Consider the following 18,209-nt stretch of genomic DNA (forward strand, 5'->3'; position numbering starts at 1 on the left):
ATTCCACGAAAGAAACCGAACAGGGGGGGAGGGGAGGCGGGGGAGAAATAAGATAGAGAAACGACACGGCGTGGGAGGGCATTTCTAGTACTGAGGACCGGGGAACTGGGCGTACAGCTGCTTGGGCCGCAAATGTACGGGCGTCTGGCCCTCGGGGGCACCGGGGATGGTCTTCTTGAGGCCCTAGTTTCATTGTCAGCGTCAGCGCCAGGCTCACATGGATCTGATTCCGAATGCCGAAACCAAATCCACATCCGAGTTCGAATCTCCTCGGCAGCGGGCGGAACGAACCAGCTTCTCAAAGACACAGCTGTTGAGCGCCATCTCGGGCTTCCGGCACTCCCACAGGTTCTGGTTGTTGTTCTCGAGACACTCCCAGTGGGCGGTGAACTGCTTCATGCAGTGGGTGTTGATATCCTTGATCCTGTTCGAACCGGGTCAACCGACCACTCTTCCCCTTCCCTTACGCTGGGTAAAGCGTGGGTAACACATACACACTCGCCGCACAGCGGGTAACCTTCCGACCCTCCTTCAGACACTCCAGCTCTCCGCGGCCGTTCGCCTCGGCCTTGCACTTCATGAAGTCATCATTGAACGCCTTGCAGCGGTCGCCGATAAAGTACGACGCGCTCAGCAGCGGCGCGGACGTCGCTCCCACCTCCTCCACCTTGGGGATGTCGCTGGGCATCGGGGTGGTGTCCACGAGGACATGTTGGTTGAACCTGTGTCCCAGTCAGTTTTCCATTCGGGATCTTGCTTCCCTTTCCTCCTTTCACTCCCCTCCCTCTCTCCCTGGGGGATTCAATTGAGCAAGTGAACGTACTGGGGCTCTCTCCGGGACATCTTGACGGATTGGCTGGCTGTGGGATGTGCGCGATTGGCAGTGACGGGGGCGGGAGTCGTGGTTGGAGGTGCACCGGGTGCAGAGGGAGCTGCGAGTTTCCACTGGGAAGGGTCGGTTTTTGCCAGGCTCTTATTGGTTGGCTGGGTGTGGATTATGTAAGAGGGCGCTGATGGTTGTCGTTCTTCAATGCAGAGCTTCCAATGCTTCTTTATCTAGGCTCTAGAGAGATTTATAATAGCCTCGTAGCATTGAGGGCATGTAATTGAGCTCTTCTACGAGATTTGAGTAAATATCTACCTGAGCTCTGCGTAGTCATTTGCCAATGGTAGACTGCGTATGGCGTATTGGACGAGCTGGCAAGGTATAGATCACGTGAGTCTACCACGAAAAACAAAGCCGCTCCCAATGAGATTGCTGGTGGACAGCTCCGGCCGTTGCTATCCCAGACACACCGAACTTTCTCTAAAAGTTCTTTTTTTTTTTTTTTTTTTTCTTGAGATCTGCTGCTAGGATCATCCTTTTCTGTTCTGATTTGATTTGCGCGCAAGCAGCTCCAGCGCTGCGTCCCAGCAGTTTTTGTCCCTCCTCCACCGTATCACTCGCAACTGAATCGATTCTTCCCCATCTGCAGTCCGCGTCAATTCCTTTCCTTTCTCATTACCTACGCCTACTCCTACCTCACCATGTCTCTCTTTGGCCAAACTCAGCAACAGTCGGGTGGACTGTTTGGGTCCGCTACGCCTACCGCAAATAAGCCCAGCCCCTTTGGCGGCTTCGGCGCGACGACGACGACGACGACGACGACGGCGGGAACGCAGCAAACCCCCGGCGGCGGCCTATTCGGCGGGGCGCCGACTCAGCAGCCCGCCGCGGGAGGAGGAGGCCTCTTCGGATCCAATGCGACGTCGCAACCGCAGCAGACCGGCGGCCTTTTTGGGTCCACGACCACGACGCAGAATCAGCCTCAGGCCGGCGGGGGCCTGTTTGGATCGACGGCTCAACAGACACCGCAGGGCGGTGGTCTATTTGGCGGCGGCCTGGGCCAGACGCAGACACAGCAGCCGCAGCAAGCGGCTGCTGGCGGTGGTGGGTTGTTCGGGTCGACGCTCGGCCAGCAGAAGCCGCAGGGTGGTGGGTTGTTTGGAGGGTTGGGACAGCAGCAGCAGCAACAGCAACCGCAGCAGCAGGGGGGTGGTCTTTTTGGAGGCCTGGGAGCTACTACACAACAGCCGCAGCAGCAACCTCAGCAACAAGGTGGTCTGTTCGGTGGATCTTTGCTGGGCGGTCAGCAACAGCAGCAACAGGCCCAGCAGCAGCAGCAGCAGCAGCAGTCTCAACTGGGACAGACCACAACACACCAACCCGGGTCTAGCCTCTGGTCGCCAGGCCGCGCCGTCACTGGAGGTTTGTTCACGTTCACGCGCTTCGATTGAGTGATTCGGGGAGTTCGGCTAACGGGGTGGGTTTCTAGTACATCGTACTGTGCCCATGCAGATTGAGATCCTGAAGAATAAGTGGGACACCGGCACCCGCGCGTCGCCGTTCCGGTCTTATCTGTATAACTACGTCACAGAGGATTCCGCACCCTTCTTCCAGCCCACCGCAGAGGACGACGACACAAAGTGGGAGGAGGCGTTACGGAAACGGCCTGGCCCGGGCTACGTGCCCGTGCTGGTGCGAGGCTTCTGGGAACTCGGCAAGCGCGCTCAGAGACAGAAGGACTTCCTGACCATGGCCCAGACCCGTCTCCACGAGATCAACAACTGTCTCACCGACTTGCTGTCACGCCACGACCTCAAGATTTCCGTCAAGATCGCCGACTGCCGTCGCAAGCATCTGGTGCTGAGCAAGCGCTGTCTCGCCCTGGCCGCCAAGACCCAGGTGCTCCGGAATCGAGGGTACGCGATGGACGAGGCGGAAGAGGAGCTGAGGAAGAAGCTCTCGCAGCTGGAGCGGTCTGTCTTTGACCCTTCGCTTAACGGACGTGCTGAGGAGATCTGGGCGCGGATGTTGGCGATCCGTGAGCACTCGAAACGGCTCCAGGCGGAGATGGAGCGAGCGGGTGCCACCACGGCGGCTCAGGCTGAAGATGAGCTGGATGAGAACACCATGAAGACGACAAAGAAGGTATGTCTACGCTTACTCCTTGATATTATTTGAATTCGCGCTCAGACCAATCGCTAATGCATCCTCAGATTCTGGCCGATTACCATGCCCAGATCGAGCACCTGCACAAGGAACTGCAATCAGTGAAAAAGGACTTCGAAGAGGCGGAGAAGCTGCTGCAGGGGACGGCTTCCCATTGAGCGATAGATAGACATATGCAACGACGCGTGTTATGTAATGCCTTTTGTGCATCTGGTGTGACTGATTTTCTCTTTGTGATTCCTCTTGATGACCATCTGGGGAGGTGTTTGTATGGTTGAATTCCCTGGAGCAAACCGGAGTCTTTCTTTTTTTTTTCTTTGTTGGAGCTGATATCCTACACAATTGTACACGTCTCAAACCAAAAGCAAGACCCAATATCCGTTACAGTTCTCGCGACCTCGCCTTGGTCCAGGGCATAAATGCTTCAATTCAATCTTCCCCATCCTATATCCGATAACGAAGAACATCCAATGTACAATAGTAATACATCCACGCCTGAGAATCCGAGATAGACAAAGCGCCAAGCCACAGCCATAACCGTAACCATCGTTCCGAAGCAAGTCAACGAGCTATGCAGCGATGTGTAAGGTAGAAAGATCGATGCATCTAGAGAAACTTCTTGACGAAGTCGACGGCGAAGGGGGCTATTGTGGCCAGCCAGGTTAGACGATGCGATGTCTATGTTCATAGCAGTCATGCTGTCGCTGATGACTTACAGAGGTAGAGGAGGATACCGCCGGTGATGGCGGCGCGGACGGTCTGGCTAGCCTGAGCCTCAGAAGCCTGTGAGGGAAAGGGTGTTGTTAGCATGGAGTCTAGGGGAAAGTGGTGTGTGTGTGTCTGCTAGCTCCGACAGCGTTGGAAAGAAGGGGGGGTTTACCCTGAGCTCCTCCTTGGAAAGCTGTTCTTGACCTGAAAGAGAGAAGAGAGTTAGCGATGTGTGCAGGACCGGCCGGGGGGGTGTTGAAAGTGAATCGATGAGGACGACGGTGGGGGTTAGATATATGGGGCAGTCTGACTTACCGGGAGCGAACATTGTGAGATAGAGTCTTTTCTGGGTGGAAAGAAAAGCTTCTGGAGAGATGGTATGGAAATGGTAGTCTGACTTGGAGCGGAAAATGAAAAGAAGTCGATGACCTTCATTCACATCGCCGAAGAGTCGAAATGCGGCTGCACGGACCAACCACACTCGCGGAGGCGGAATTTCTGCTGTTGCTGTTTCTGCTGGTGATCACGGACTGATCCCCGAAACGACCAGCCTCCCATCTCTACCTCCCTCCCCTCACGCTTCACTTCATCGACAACTACTCCCCTTTACTCTCCACCAGTACTGAAAGTCTCTTCAGAGAAAATCATCTGCGTCAAGGGTGCTACTTGTTCTATCGACTTGACCGGCTCAAGTGAAGAAGCGTTGACTACAGCGGGAGCCGCACCAGGCGCTCCGATACGACCACTGATCTAACAACCTCTACTAACACCACCGTCTTTTCTCCGTTCAATAACATCATCAACATGTCTGCAAGCCCAGAGAGCAAGCCCCATTCCCCCGCCGCCGCCGTATCGGATCATGAACCCCAGGTGGACCTGGCCGAGGAGACAGCCAGACCGCCGACTCCTGGCGCCGACGACAACGACGACGGACAAGACGAGGCAGCGGCATCCGCAACGCCCGCGGCGCAATCGGCGGCTGGTGATGACGATGATGAAGACGAGGACGACGCAGACGCAGTGGATTCGGACGAGGAGTCGATTCTCTCGGAAGTCGACGAGGCACAGTTCGATGACTTTGACCCTGAGAATGTTGATGTCGAGGATCGCCCACAGCTCGCGATCGACGAGGATAATCTGAAACTGATCGGTCGGCACAAGCGCAAGAGGACAGAGGAGGATAGCGAGCGCGTCCAACGGAAGCGGGAAGGGCGCCGGGAGAAGAAGAGTCGCCGGCTACGGGATATGGAGGAGGGGGGCGACGAGGGCGATTCTAAGGCTCGTCGCAGGGATCGGAAGAAGAGAGATCCTACGCCTGAGGATGAGGACTTGCTGGACCCCGCTACACGTACGTTTGGCAATACTGTCCCCGCGGGGGGTTGGTGACTAAACTAACAATGGATTCTAGGTCGTCGCAGAGCCCTCGACCGCGCGATGGACGAGGCAATGAAGAAGCCCACCAAGAGACGGTTCCGGAAAGCCGATGGAATTGTATGTTTCTCTGTAGTGCTCTGGCTGACATGGTCTTGGAGTGAAGACGAGATTGACGGGTTACACAGGACTTGGAGCAAATGGCCGATGCTGAGATCGAAGATATGCGCAAACGCATGACACATGCCGCCCAACTGGACGCGATCAACCGCCGCGAAGGCCGTCCTGCCATGCACAAGCTGAAGATGCTCCCAGAGGTCGTCTCACTACTGAATCGCAACCAATACGTGAACAGTCTGGTCGACCCTGAAATCAATCTCCTCGAGGCCGTCAAGTTCTTCCTCGAACCGCTCGACGACGGCTCACTGCCGGCTTACAACATTCAGCGCGATCTGATGACCGCATTGGGCAAGCTCCCTATCAACAAGGAGGCACTGATCGCGAGCGGAATTGGCAAGGTGATTGTGTTCTACACCAAGAGCAAACGCCCGGAAGCTGGGATCAAGCGGATGGCGGAGCGTCTGCTCGCCGAATGGACGCGACCTATCCTGCAGCGCAGCGACGACTACTCGAAGCGGGTTTACCAGGAAGCTGAATATGACCCTAGGTATGCAGTCTTGGAAGAGCCCCCCTTCCCTTCCGGCCCATATGCTCACCATCCCATTCTCACAGGAAAGTCACTGCTCGTACTACATCTGCTCAAGCGAGTGTTGCAGAGGCTCGCCAGCGGGAACTCCTTCCTCCCCGTCTAGCCAACCGTGCTCGGGCCGAAATCACCCATACCAGCTACACCATTGTTCCTCGCCCGACGATGGTGCAAGAGAGCAAATTTGCCCGTCCCCTTGGAGCCAGCGGAGAGGATCGATTCCGGAGAATGCGGGCGCGGCAAATTGCTGCCGCGAAAGGATCACGACGCTAGATGCGTCGGGCGGACGTGTTGACATCATCAGCTCTCTTTCCTTTCTTTTTTCTTCCTTTTGTATTATCTCTGGCCCTATGCAATTAATCCAAGTACAAGCGTGAGACGAACAAAACGCTGCAATCAAGAATTTTTTTTTTTTTATTTGTTTTTCTCGCCCCCTCTTCTTTGGTTGTGACGTGCGAACGGCGCCCCGGGGATGATTAGTGGGAGTTGCAGTGCATTTTATTTTCTTTCCTATGCGTTCCGGGGGAGAGGGTTTTTTTTTAGCCCTTTTAACCTTGGTGCACATTTCCGTAGTCCGTAGTCCGTACTTCGACCGAAATTGGCTAATACCGGGGTTTCAACAGGACCACCCGAATATAATAAAAATAAAAATAATAATATGGCAATACTACTAGTCTACTAGTACTACTATCAGGCCACACGGCGGCAGTTGTTACGATTGGCCTCAACACACCCGAAAACGCTGACACAGATTCTCGTGTGTTTCGCGCGAGAGTAATCAACGGGTGACTCAGCACGCTCCAGCCTCAGGAATCAGGCTACTCCCCGACCAATCGCCGATCCAGCGAAAGAGAAAAAAAAAAAAAAAAAAAGCAGATCCCGCTGGCATCGTACGTCACCCGGTCTCTGCTCTCGAGAAGATTACGGAGAACATACAGAGTATATATAAGTATATGGAGTATTAGATTAGATCCACTGCATCCATTATACTTATTGCCTTCTCTCTGACTTCATCATCCCCCCTTCATCATTTTCTTCTTTTTTTCCCCCCTCCCTTCCCTTTCTTCTCCGCTTGCCTCGGACTCATCGTTCATCTTCCTCCTCTTCGATCTCATCGTCTCCGCGTATTCCGGTCAATTGTCACATATACCATACACACCACACCACCTTTGAACATATAACAAAAAAAACCCCCCTTTCAATCCGCTCATCATGAAGATTCTTACCAAAGAAGAGGAAGATGCTCACTACAGGTAAGCAGCACGCCCGCTCCTGCACCTTCAGAGTGATCACACTCCATTTGGGGGGGATCCGAATTCGAGAAACTAACGGACTTGCCCCCCAACAGCGCTGTCCTAAGAGGTGGCACCGTCGGCGGCGTCATCGGTCTAGTCGGCGGTCTCGCCGGTGTCCTCGCCGCCTCCAAACGCTACCACACCATCCGCAACCTCACGCTCCCCATGAAATCCTTCCTGGTGACCTCCTCCGGCACCTTCTTCGGTATCATCGCCGCCGACCACGCCTCGCGCAGCTACGAGGCCGCCCGCAATCTGGAGCTGCAGTGGTACGAGAACCGCGAGGAGCGCCTGCGCCAGGAGGAGCTCGCCAACATGAGCTTCGTCGACCGCGTCACCGCCCTCGCCCGCCGCGAGAAGTACAAGATCGTCGGCGCCACCTGGATCGCCTCCATGATCGGCTCCTTCGTCCTCGTCGGCCGCAACCCTTACCTCAGCGGCCAGCAGAAGATCGTGCAGGCCCGTGTGTATGCCCAGGGCCTCACGCTTGCGGTGCTCGTCGCCTCCGCCGCCTTTGAGATCTCCGATCAGCGCAAGGGCAAGGGGCTGCTGGATGCCGCGAACAAGGGAAAGCAGGAGAAGGAGGGCGGCGTCGTCGAGCATGTCCCGGCCTCGCATAACCAGCAACAGGGCGAGGATCTGTGGAAGGACATGGTTGCCGCGGAGGAGGAGCGGTTGAAGCAGAAGCATCAGCCGCTGTATGAGAAGCATGACCATCACCCCCATCACCCTCATCATGCTGAGAAGTCGCAACCGGCGCCAAAGGAAGAGGAGGAGAAGACAGAAGAGAAGAAATAGATTGGAGGTTGACCCATCGTCTTTTTCTCTTCTCTTCTTTTTTTTTTTCTTTTTTCCCCTGTTAGATTTCCTTGCCCCTGGCCTTTTCTTGTGTATTAATATTCCTTTGCTTGCATCTCATGTTGGGAAAATGGCGTTTCTGTACTTCAAAAGGCGACTGGCCATGTTTGATACATGGCCGAGTATAATGATGATATACAGGATATGTCTAATTGACCTCATCTCTTCTATTCAAATCTTTACCTGGAACGCCGTCATGTTATTCTTTATCTCCCTGCCTACCCCCTGGCAGTAATGTGCATACGATGATTCCAGTTCGCCCTACCCTTGCCAATAGCACTCAGAAACCAAGATAAAAAGTCATTACATCTTGTATCATTTCTCATATCTGCATACTTCATAAAGTACATACCATCCCCCCATACCCGAATCAGCAGATAGGCGGTGGCCGTGAGGACGACTATCATTCGGTAGGTAGTACTAAAGTACAACGGAAAACATCCCTGGCTCGATCCCGGCAAAATCCCCTCGAATTAAACCTGACGGCCTGGGATTGTCACGCAGTCACCTGGTGCTCCGGATCGATCTTCTCATTGCGAGCCCCCGGATTAGTGCCCAGATAAGCCGAGGCCTCGAGGTTGTTGAGCCGGTCCTCCTCCAAATCGGTCTGGTAATGGGTCAGGTAGAAGAGGTTACCGGCCACGAAAGCCAGGACGGCCACGAATCCATAGTTCCAGATGAGGAGCGGGTCGGTGGAGAGCGCTGTGAGCCCTTGCTGGATTGCGGAGGAAATTGCATTCATGAAGAGGTAGAGGGATTGGACTGTTGGAAGGTGTCAGCCATGCGCACTTCCCCGTATTCACAAGAGATAACAGATACACAGATGAAAGAGAGGAAGCATACCCAAGCTCTTCATGTTCTTAGGCGCCTTGGTGAATGCATACTCGTAGCCTGTGATCGAGGTGAAGATTTCCGAAAACGCAATCAGGACATACGGCAGGGTCTGAACCCAGACGTTAATCGGCGCCGGGCTATCACAGTCGCTGGGATGGTCGCCGCAGGGACTCATCTTATAGATGTAGTACTGCGTAACGGCGGCTGCGATCATGGACATCGAGGCGATGATATAGCCCACATAGATCTTCTTCAGCGGGGTGAAGTTGAACCCTAGCTTGCGGATGCCGGGGTAGATGAGCTGGTCCATGATGGGGATGAAGATGATCAGCGCGAGAGGATCCAGGTTATTGATGAGGTCGTTGGGAGCACCGTGCAGTTCCATCGTGGCGGCCTGGGAGGTCAGGTTGTTGGTCATTTGTCCGTAGGCCAGCCCTAGAGAATGTAAGTCCGGGGCGGTAGCTACATCGAATCGAACCCTACTGGAAAGACTCACAGTAAACGGGATACCAGAGAAACACAGCGCAAGCTTTGACAGCTCTGCGTACCTCGTCGACCCACTGGTCATCGAATGTCATCCACTCTGGCTTATTTCGGACCTTGCTGGGTTTCACATTCTCCCAGAAGTCAGGCGACCTGCAGTTCTGAACACTATACAAGAAAAGAGTTAGTATCTCCAGCACAAGGAAGGCTCCATAACCACTCACAATTTCACTGGGTTCCAGGACCAGCGGCCTCGCAGAGCAAATGCCCAGAGCTTGAAGGCTTTGGCGGAAACCGAGCCAGTCGGGGGTGTGACTTCGTACTTGTTGCGGCAGATGAGAATCACTGCAGGGCAGACAGCAAACATGACCGTCGGGAGAAGGAACGCGAGCCAAAACCCGACGTACTTCTCAGCGTAGACCATAGCAATCGAGCCAACCAAGGCGCCGATGTTGATCATGAAGTAGAAGTACAAGAAGATGCGAGTGATTGTCTGAGCAGGGTCCACAATTACACGCTCGCCAGTCTTGGGGATCACCTTGATGAAGGATCTCGTTTCTTTGTGCTGCTCGGCGATCAAGGGCGCGATGTTTGACCTGTTCGGACATGTCAGGGCCATTGCTGTAAAGATGGAAAACGAGCTGAATATCCTTACTTGAAACCTCCGACACCTATTCCGAAGATCACCAGACCGACAGCGAAACAACCCAAAGCACCATGAGGGTGGGCGATCACAGGAGGTAAGGCAGAGACAATCAGGATAATATGTCCAACCATTGCAAAGGCAATGGACACTTGAATCGTCTTCAGTCGACCCCAGAATTCATCTGCAATATACGCACCGAGAATAGGCATTAGGTAACACCAGAAGGTATTGACTAGATGGGTGTGAGCTGTGTTTCAATCCTGGAATGGCTAGAGGCAAAAAAAAAAAGAAAAAGAAAAAGAAAAGAAAACCTACAGGTTGTCAGACCAGTAGAGGCTCTCTGGCCCATACCCAAGGCACCAGACTGTCCACTATGGCCAGCGCCAGTGGCCGAACCATCCGGAAGAGGCTGCTGTATGAAGTTGACAACTGAGCCTAGTCAGTTCCCTCTCTTTCACCCATTATAACACAAGGATAGTCAATACATACAGACAGCAGTGGTTCCATAGTAGGAGAAACGCTCGCAGAGCTCGACAAAGGCAATGGTGTAGGCAGTCCAATGGACTTTGCCCGCGACACGACGAAGGGTACGCCCTTCCTCATTAGTAGGAATCTCGCGGCCCTCACTGTCAAGGTTTGGGGATATGAAAACCACAGAAGTCTGCGTTTCCTTCACTGGGCTATCCAAAGACTGCTTAGGGACGTGAGCCTGAGCCACCGTCACCAGGTCTGCAGAATTGACTGGGTCACTCATGATGGCTGTGGTAGACCCGAAGAGGTCGTTGAGATGAGAGATGAAGTTGAAACGAGAGTGAAGGAGAGGGAGAAGTTACGTGTAGGAGATAGAGGAAAGTAAACCTACGCGTGAGAAGGAGAAAGAGAGTGAGAGAGCAGGAAGGAGATTCGAGGGAGGGAAAGCAGAGACACTGAAGGTTGTGTTGTCCGCCAAAAAGGTGCTACCCAGTATCTGTCGTTGCTCAGGGACTTTCTCTTCTCTCATCCTCTGGACACCCTCTTCAAGCTGTCAAGTACTCTCTTCTAGCTTTATACTTATTGACTCAGCCTCGCTTCTTAGCTTCATCGATCTTGAGATTGATGTCATTCTCCTCATCTTTTTTGTCTAGCAAGAGTCTTCAAAGACGCTTGTAACACCAGAACGTCCTCGATTCTCTAAACGTGGAGGCCATGTGCTGACTAGGACTAGATTTAGTATCCCATAATCTGTGATACAACTGGCCTTGTTCTCTCAGGCCGCTTCGTGAGATAGCCCTCCACTGCCCTGAAGATATGTTAGGATGAGGCTAATTTTTGATGCTCGTGGCACCTTGATATTGTAGGTGGTTTGCGTTCGTGACACTTCACCTGCAGCGACGTGAAGTCTCATTGTTGGGTTTTCATCTTGACATTGGACGGCCACATCTTTTAAACATTGTTCGAGTCTGGCGTCTCGAATCCGAAAGTCAAGACACTGAAATCAATACTGCGAGTGATCGTCAGGGGCGTTGTACCTTATTCATCTTGCTAATCCCAGCAGCCAATGGCTGCATCGAGGAACCTGACAAACGCCGTTGTTCTCAGCAATACCAAGCATGCGAATGGGCAAATGGTCAATGGACAAAGGCTCAGCGCTCAGAGGATATCCTCGTACTACGTGGCTGATCTGTATCAGTCACAAACACAAGGGAAGGGGCTCAGTGTATGTATGCATGGCCACAAGATATTGCCAAGCACCAACCTTCCGCTAAATATGTTGATCACATCCACGGCTCGATCTTCATAGTTCAAACTCACACGGCTGACAAGAATGTTTCAATGCCAAGAGTCTAAACTAGCACGGAGACTGCTGCATGAGTGTCCTAGGATGTAACCAATAAGCCCCCAGCGTAATGGAGGCTGAGTCGAGTTCGAAAGCTGATGGGGGATTTTCCAGCCTCGTCTGAACGTCGCAGCGAACTGATGGAGGCATTCAAAAGAAACCTCCGGTCCCTCGATTTCAAAAAAGAACTTGTAAGGAGCGAGCATGAGGTAAAATGGTAGCAACGACATCTATCATTCCCCTGGAAGACGAGCACATCCGCCAGCTGATGCTAGCTGTGCAACGAGGGAACATTCATGAGCTCAAGCCGCTTCTATACGGCGTGTCCCCTGATGTGCAAGACAGTACGGGTCGGACCGCTTTTTCTTGGGCAGCTGCGTCTGACTCAACCCAATCACCAGATACGTCCGACCGCCGGGACCATCTTCTGCAGTTTCTCCTCTATCGAGGCGCGAATCCCAACCTTGCAGATTACCATGGTGAAACCCCGCTCCATTGGGCGGCCAAGGAGGGAGACCATTTAATGGTAGAGCTACTCCTCCAGAAAGGAGTTCGGTCTGATCTACCAGACTCGAAAGGGCGCACGCCACTTTCACGGGCAGCCGAGAAAGGCTACGAACGGGTTGTGACAGCCTTGTTGACAAAAGGAAAGGCCGAGCCCGACGGCAAGGATGCGCGCGGGCGAACACCGTTGTCATGGGCCGCAGAGAATTGGCATCTCGAAACGGCAGGCATTCTCATTGACCATGGCGCCAGCGTGGATGTCCACGACAGAGAGGGGCAGTTGCCTCTGTGGTGGTTCATTAGCAACACGGAGAAGCGAACAGCAATGGAGCAGCTGCATCCAGGCGGGAAAGGGGAGTATCTCCAGGAATGGCTTTCTTTATTGGGCCCGAAGCAAGGCCTGGAGCCCATGACAAAAGCCCGAAGGACATTTCTTTCCTGGGCATGTGAGAGGGGCGACAAAGAACTAGTCACGCATCTCATGCAGACAGTCTGGGCGGACCCCAACTCCATTGACCGATATAGGAAGACTCCTTTGATCTACGCTCTAGAATGGAACCACTACGATGTCGCAGACATACTCGTTTCTGGTATTGGCGGAATTGCAGGCCAGAAAAAAGACATTGTTTCTCTTCGGATTATGATCCAAGAGAGTCGGTCTCGACTTCTCAAACCATTTCTCGAACGGTACAAGGTCAGCCTGGAGGAAGAGGACCAATACAATGCTATTCCCTTGATGAGGATAGCATTGCAACAAGGCGATAGGGCCACCGTCGCAGTTCTCCTGGAGTACCAGGCCAGTATCCAGGGCCTTGATAACGGAGAATGGTTTGGTCCTTGCAGCACCATTAACCCATCTACCGATTTGGCAATCTTGAATAACACGCGCACAGGACGTGCCTACAGCTCTATCCCAGTGATGCAGATGACGATAAAAGAGGGGGATCGTGCCGCAATGGCTGCACTACTGTATCAACGTACCAAGCTCCTTGAAATCGAAGAAGACGAGAATGATCCAAGATACCATCGTCGCAGAGAATTGCCCGCAACTGCTGTTGACATCGTGGTCGTTCGCGATGGAAAGAAGAAGGCCTGGTGGATCACAGAAGAGGAATTGGGAACACAACTAAGCAAGATGCCCAAGACATCGGACGAGACACATTTGATGTATGTGGTGCTGCCTGCCGTGCTTCCTTTCTTGTTGTCAATCTGACCAGTCAGGCAGGCTCTTTCGAGAAAATCATCAGTGGAAAACATACCTGCAAATGAACCACTCACCAAATGAGCTGAGATTCTCTTTGGGCCATAAGAGTCCCTGTAGGACATTCACCTTATCAATTCGAATGAACCTGAAAATGGCGAATGCAATCTCGCTGGGCCACAATGGAGACGAGGACTTTGAATATAAGAACGGCACCCTCCGAACAATCGAATGGGCTGTTCTGGAAATGCCTCCAAAAACAATCCACTACTTCAGCAACCTGCCCTTTGGCTGGGTCCCCAAGAATGATCTTGAATTCATTGAGCTATTTATGCGCACATGGAGAGAAGACTGGATGGGCTTTTGTCATGATGCTAGAAGCGATCTGAGTCGCCTCGTAAGTCACCCTTCGTGACTTCTTCCAGATCAATCATTGGCACAACATGTCGAAACTTACCCAATCTTAGCGCACCCACCAACTGACCGCTCGTGGAAAAGACGACCTTTTAATCGATGCGGTTGCCGAGAAAATGCAGCAATGGACGCGAATCCAGGGGACACTGGAGGAGCAACTCAGCCAGGCGCGTCACTTTGTGTCTCAGTATCAACGGTATAGCGAGACCCATCGGCTCAGCGAAAGCATGAACGGGATCATCAACACCATGGAACGGGATATCCATGGACAAATTGAGAAACTAGAGCAGACAATGCGGGATCTGCTACAAATAGCAAGTTATCCTACTCCCCACATAGCTGGCTTGCGAACTAACGCCTCTCCATAGGAATTCGCGTGGGTGTCCATCAACGAAGCGCATCGATCGACCAGTTTGGCGACGAGTCTGAAGCGAATCAGCTGGATTACAGTACGCTATACCCATTGCCTTAGATCTTTACTGCCTTGTGTACATCAGCTGATATAAGCAGTTCGTCTTCCTACCTCTTACATTTGCATCGGTACGTCTTGGACTTTCAAAGCAATTGAATATACTGATCTCACTGTCATAGAGTCTCTTCGGAATGAACGTGGATCTGCTAAAAGATGATCCTTCCTGGAGATGGTACCCTCTAGTTGGCGGGGTGCTGTTACTCTTGACGGTCATTGCATGGCTGTCATCCAAGTTCACCAACGTAAGCATGCGGCATGGTACTTGGAAGTTAACAAACAACACGCTGATGGCAACCCTAGATTGAGAATTGGGCCGAGCGCAAAGCACAGATGGTCGCCAACCGAACGAGCAGGAGGAAACGGCCCATATTCGATTTGACCGGCTGACGAATCAAAGACATTCGGGATGGGAAAGACTTCGCTCCATGGTGCATATACCTCCATACGCATGTCCCTTGGCTTCACGCCTATTGATCTGAACTTCGTACCCACACGATCGATTAGTGCTTTAATACTGCTGCCATGATGAAATCCTCGGAGACTTGATTTGTAATGTGCTCCATCTTTCGACGGAGGGTCTTGTACGATTGTGACGTCACCCTTGATGGTTATGCGGATGGTTATTCATTGTCTCTGGAGAGGAGAGTTAGAAAACTTGGATACTCTGCGACAGCATTCTTGTACGTGTGGCCTCGTCAAGACCGCCATGGGGTATATATGGTAGGAGCGGCAGTCGAATAGATACATTGTGTAACCTATTATATATATAATCTCACATCAGAAACCCCAACTACAATATTTATATATACACATATATATATATATCTACGTCCCTTGTTCAGAAAATTTCCTCCCGCACATAAAACAAAATGCCTGCACGATACGCTTCGCATCCTGTCGATGTCTCACCACTGGGGAAGCCATTGCATTTCGCCTTCAGCCAGCGCGAAGCTCCCAATCGGTTCTACAAGGCGGCCATGACCGAGCGACTTTCGTCCTGGTCCCCCACCGATCTAAAAGCACGAGGCATCCCCAGCTCGGAGCTGGTCAACGTCTACAAGCGATGGGGCGAAGGCGGATACGGGCTCATCTCCACTGGCAACATCATGCTAGCGTACGACCAGCTCGAAGCCCCCGGCAACCCGATCATCGATCTGGAGAATCCCTATCACGGGCAGCGCTTCGAGGCCTTCCGCGAGCTGGCAACACAGGCCAAGAAACACGGCAGCCTGGTCATCGGCCAGGTCAGCCACCCGGGGCGGCAGACGGAGGAGCGGCTCCAGCCGGACCCGGTCTCGGCCAGCGATGTCCGGCTCGAGAAGGAGATCATGGGGATGCGCTTCGCGAAGCCCCATGCAGCGTCCAAGGACGAGATCCAGGATTTCGTGCGGCGGTGGACGCACGCAGCGGTCTATCTGCACAAGGCTGGGTACGACGGGATCCAGCTACATGGCGCGCATGGGTACCTTTTGGCGCAGTTCCTGTCGCAGACCACGAATCACCGCACGGATGAGTACGGCGGGAGTCTTGAGAACAGAGCACGGCTGATCGTGGAGATCGCCCGGTCCATCCGGAAGGAGCTGCCTGCGTCAACAGGGTTTATGCTAGGCATCAAGATCAATTCGGTCGAGTTCCAGACCGGTGGCTTCACGGCGGAAGAAGCACGCGCCCTATGTCGGATCCTGGAGGAGAACGAGTTTGATTTCGTCGAGTTGTCTGGCGGCACGTACGAGTCTCTTGCGTTCAGCCATAGGCGCGAGTCCACGGGGAAGCGGGAATCGTTCTTTCTGGAGTTCGCATCGCTCATCACCCCGGTCTTAAGCAAGACGAGGAGCTACGTGACGGGTGGGTTGCGTACGGCGTCGGGTATGGTGGGGGCCCTGCACACGGTGGATGGCGTCGGGCTGGCTCGACCTGCGTGCCAGGAATTCCATTTGCCACGCGACATCCTGGAAGGCAAGGTGACGGGGGCGATTGAGCCGAAGATCGACCAGCAGGATTTCGGGATAACCAGCGCGGCGGCGGGAATGCAGATGAAGCAAGTGGGCAAGGACGAAGACCCGATCGACTTGAGCGATGAGAAGAACGTGGAGATGTTCCTGAAGCACCAGGCTGAGTGGGGACAGAAGATGCAGCAAGACGCGGCAAAGATGAATCTGTACGGCTATGTGGATCTGCCTAAAGGTGACGCCTTTAGAGAGTAGATAGCTAGAGAGTTAGATATACTCCGTAGATAGATGCCGAGTCATGGATACCTGAGGCAAACCGCATACCTGGCTTGCGTCAGCCTGAGGCATGACTCGAATAAGCGAGCCGTCGCCGCTAGCGTCGCACGGACCAAGCGGTCGTCAGTATAAATATCTGCTGCCTCCCCCGTCTCTTTAGAATTTTTTTCTTTTCTTCTTCAGCTCTCTTTGCCTTTTGGCTTAGATCAAGTGTAGTATCTGTTCTTTTCAGTTTAATCTCTGAAAGTGTTCTAAGGAACACAACATTGATTAATCTCATTTTTGGATCCAGTGGCAGGGCCTCTGTGCTTGCGCATGCCTCGCCACACAGTGTCATTGGGCTTACACTACCCCCAATCGACGCGACCCTTTTCATCAATACGGCCGGCTTGCCCGGCTGGTTGGAGAAGAGATTTTTTGGGAGAAGTTATTCGATCAATGTTCTTCACTTGGATATTCCATTATTCTGTCGCATCGGACATTTTGAAGGTCTCTCAAGTGCTCGAAACCGCTTGGCATCTAGACTCCGCTTATACTGAACAACCCGGGGACCATGACCTCATGAGAGCGATTGCGTAGTGAACATTGAGCAGCCATGAGGAGGGTGGATCAATTGTACGATTGGAACTGAGGCTAAACGGTTGAGTGAGTGACAACTGGCAGGTAGTAGCTGCCACGGTTACCCGCCATACAGGCATATACTACGTAGGTAGAGTGCTACTGCTTCTGTGAATACATAAGAATGCTGTACAGAAACTCTATCGCCTGACTTTGCCAGCTGTGCTTCGGTAGAACAGACATAACGATCTCATTTCGGCGTCGCATCGCATAATTTGGTGGGCTGCTCAGTGTCAACACTCGTGGGATTGCACCATGCGGGTGCAGCAATCCACAGACCATTGGAAGAGAACAGGAAGGTTGTCTGTTCATCATACCATTCTCTCGGGCATTTTCTACACTCATCCCCAGCTTCTTCGCAAAACCCGCATAGATGCACTGGGTCACCCAAGTCATTATCACAGGGGTAGTACATGAGCCAGGACCCTGCCCTAACGTAGCATCTGATGCCGCGATCGATGCAAGTAGGCTTGTTTTTTACATATGCGTTACCGCGTCTTGTGTCCTCAAGACTAGTTGAGAATACAGCAGACTCTGGACTCCTGGGAAAGATGGTGGTGGACATCTGAGTAGGAAATGTTACATCCGAGTTTGGTGTATCCATTGCACTACTGGCAAGAGTGATTCTAGCATATAGCAAATGGATCTTGCATGATCAGTCTAGGGCTAACGATCATCAACTTGGAACACAATGATCACCGACAACGACAGGTGTATGACCGATTGAGTCCTCTCTCGTGTCTCACGGCAGACATATATGACCGAGCTAGACCACCGGTCCTCTCTTCGCAGACCATAAAGAAGCAAAGGAATATACAATCTCTGCCTTGAAACCCGACAGGCTTCTGAGCTGTCCAGCCTTGTCAGGAACCAACGTACAAGTCAACAATGAAACTCTCTTTTGCTCTCTCTCTCGCCACTTTGACGGCCTTCGTCGCCGCCCAAAGAATCACACCTTGTCTGGTAGACATCCCCTCGATGACCTCTCAGTCACAGAGCCATATTGACCGTGCGAGTAGCAACGATGTCTTGATCAGAGCAAGCAATGCAATATCAACGTCGACCT

General features: G+C 52.8%; 9 protein-coding genes across 9 annotated transcripts, besides 10 other annotated features; 6 read left to right on the forward strand and 3 right to left on the reverse strand.

Moving 5' to 3' along the window:
- Positions 1-84: 84 nt before the first annotated feature.
- ACLA_023170 (coiled-coil-helix-coiled-coil-helix domain-containing protein) lies at positions 85-843 on the reverse strand (the record flags this gene model as incomplete). The annotated part of the gene is made up of 4 exons (XM_001269028.1): positions 85-183; positions 292-424; positions 495-722; positions 824-843. The coding sequence occupies 4 exons, from the start codon at positions 841-843 to the stop codon at positions 85-87; spliced, it is 480 nt and encodes a 159-aa protein (XP_001269029.1).
- Positions 844-1,313: 470 nt separating this feature from the next.
- Positions 1,314-1,339: a microsatellite.
- Positions 1,340-1,527: 188 nt separating this feature from the next.
- Positions 1,528-3,150, forward strand: ACLA_023180 (putative nucleoporin; the record flags this gene model as incomplete). The annotated part of the gene is made up of 3 exons (XM_001269029.1): positions 1,528-2,248; positions 2,316-2,971; positions 3,040-3,150. The coding sequence occupies 3 exons, from the start codon at positions 1,528-1,530 to the stop codon at positions 3,148-3,150; spliced, it is 1,488 nt and encodes a 495-aa protein (XP_001269030.1).
- Positions 1,625-1,649: a microsatellite.
- Positions 1,625-1,653: a microsatellite.
- Positions 1,999-2,031: a microsatellite.
- Positions 2,131-2,175: a microsatellite.
- A 448-nt stretch (positions 3,151-3,598) lies between the features above and the next one.
- Positions 3,599-4,028, reverse strand: ACLA_023190 (uncharacterized protein; the record flags this gene model as incomplete). The annotated part of the gene is made up of 4 exons (XM_001269030.1): positions 3,599-3,636; positions 3,709-3,775; positions 3,873-3,904; positions 4,016-4,028. 4 exons carry the CDS (start codon positions 4,026-4,028, stop codon positions 3,599-3,601), a joined length of 150 nt encoding a protein of 49 aa, XP_001269031.1.
- A 476-nt stretch (positions 4,029-4,504) lies between these two features.
- Positions 4,505-6,050, forward strand: ACLA_023200 (transcription factor SPN1; the record flags this gene model as incomplete). The annotated part of the gene is made up of 4 exons (XM_001269031.1): positions 4,505-5,048; positions 5,109-5,191; positions 5,260-5,738; positions 5,804-6,050. The coding sequence occupies 4 exons, from the start codon at positions 4,505-4,507 to the stop codon at positions 6,048-6,050; spliced, it is 1,353 nt and encodes a 450-aa protein (XP_001269032.1).
- Positions 4,610-4,718: a microsatellite.
- A 574-nt stretch (positions 6,051-6,624) lies between the features above and the next one.
- Positions 6,625-6,649: a microsatellite.
- Positions 6,650-6,989: 340 nt separating this feature from the next.
- ACLA_023210 (HIG1 domain-containing protein) lies at positions 6,990-7,870 on the forward strand (the record flags this gene model as incomplete). Its single annotated transcript, XM_001269032.1, has 2 exons — positions 6,990-7,030; positions 7,126-7,870. 2 exons carry the CDS (start codon positions 6,990-6,992, stop codon positions 7,868-7,870), a joined length of 786 nt encoding a protein of 261 aa, XP_001269033.1.
- A 556-nt stretch (positions 7,871-8,426) lies between these two features.
- ACLA_023220 (putative MFS peptide transporter) lies at positions 8,427-10,647 on the reverse strand (the record flags this gene model as incomplete). Its single annotated transcript, XM_001269033.1, has 7 exons — positions 8,427-8,692; positions 8,774-9,199; positions 9,261-9,415; positions 9,472-9,843; positions 9,903-10,125; positions 10,209-10,322; positions 10,383-10,647. 7 exons carry the CDS (start codon positions 10,645-10,647, stop codon positions 8,427-8,429), a joined length of 1,821 nt encoding a protein of 606 aa, XP_001269034.1.
- Positions 10,171-10,202: a microsatellite.
- Positions 10,171-10,203: a microsatellite.
- A 1,276-nt stretch (positions 10,648-11,923) lies between the features above and the next one.
- Positions 11,924-13,426, forward strand: ACLA_023230 (ankyrin repeat protein; the record flags this gene model as incomplete). The annotated part of the gene is made up of 1 exon (XM_001269034.1): positions 11,924-13,426. One exon carries the CDS (start codon positions 11,924-11,926, stop codon positions 13,424-13,426), a length of 1,503 nt encoding a protein of 500 aa, XP_001269035.1.
- A 142-nt stretch (positions 13,427-13,568) lies between these two features.
- Positions 13,569-14,196, forward strand: ACLA_023240 (uncharacterized protein; the record flags this gene model as incomplete). The annotated part of the gene is made up of 2 exons (XM_001269035.1): positions 13,569-13,811; positions 13,882-14,196. The coding sequence occupies 2 exons, from the start codon at positions 13,569-13,571 to the stop codon at positions 14,194-14,196; spliced, it is 558 nt and encodes a 185-aa protein (XP_001269036.1).
- An 899-nt stretch (positions 14,197-15,095) lies between these two features.
- Positions 15,096-15,125: a microsatellite.
- A 44-nt stretch (positions 15,126-15,169) lies between these two features.
- Positions 15,170-16,504, forward strand: ACLA_023250 (NADH:flavin oxidoreductase/NADH oxidase family protein; the record flags this gene model as incomplete). The annotated part of the gene is made up of 1 exon (XM_001269036.1): positions 15,170-16,504. One exon carries the CDS (start codon positions 15,170-15,172, stop codon positions 16,502-16,504), a length of 1,335 nt encoding a protein of 444 aa, XP_001269037.1.
- Positions 16,505-18,209: the final 1,705 nt, after the last annotated feature.

This window comes from Aspergillus clavatus, genomic scaffold, assembly GCF_000002715.2.
Source record: "Aspergillus clavatus NRRL 1 1099423829805 genomic scaffold, whole genome shotgun sequence".
Classification (NCBI taxonomy): Eukaryota; Fungi; Ascomycota; class Eurotiomycetes; order Eurotiales; family Aspergillaceae; genus Aspergillus; species Aspergillus clavatus.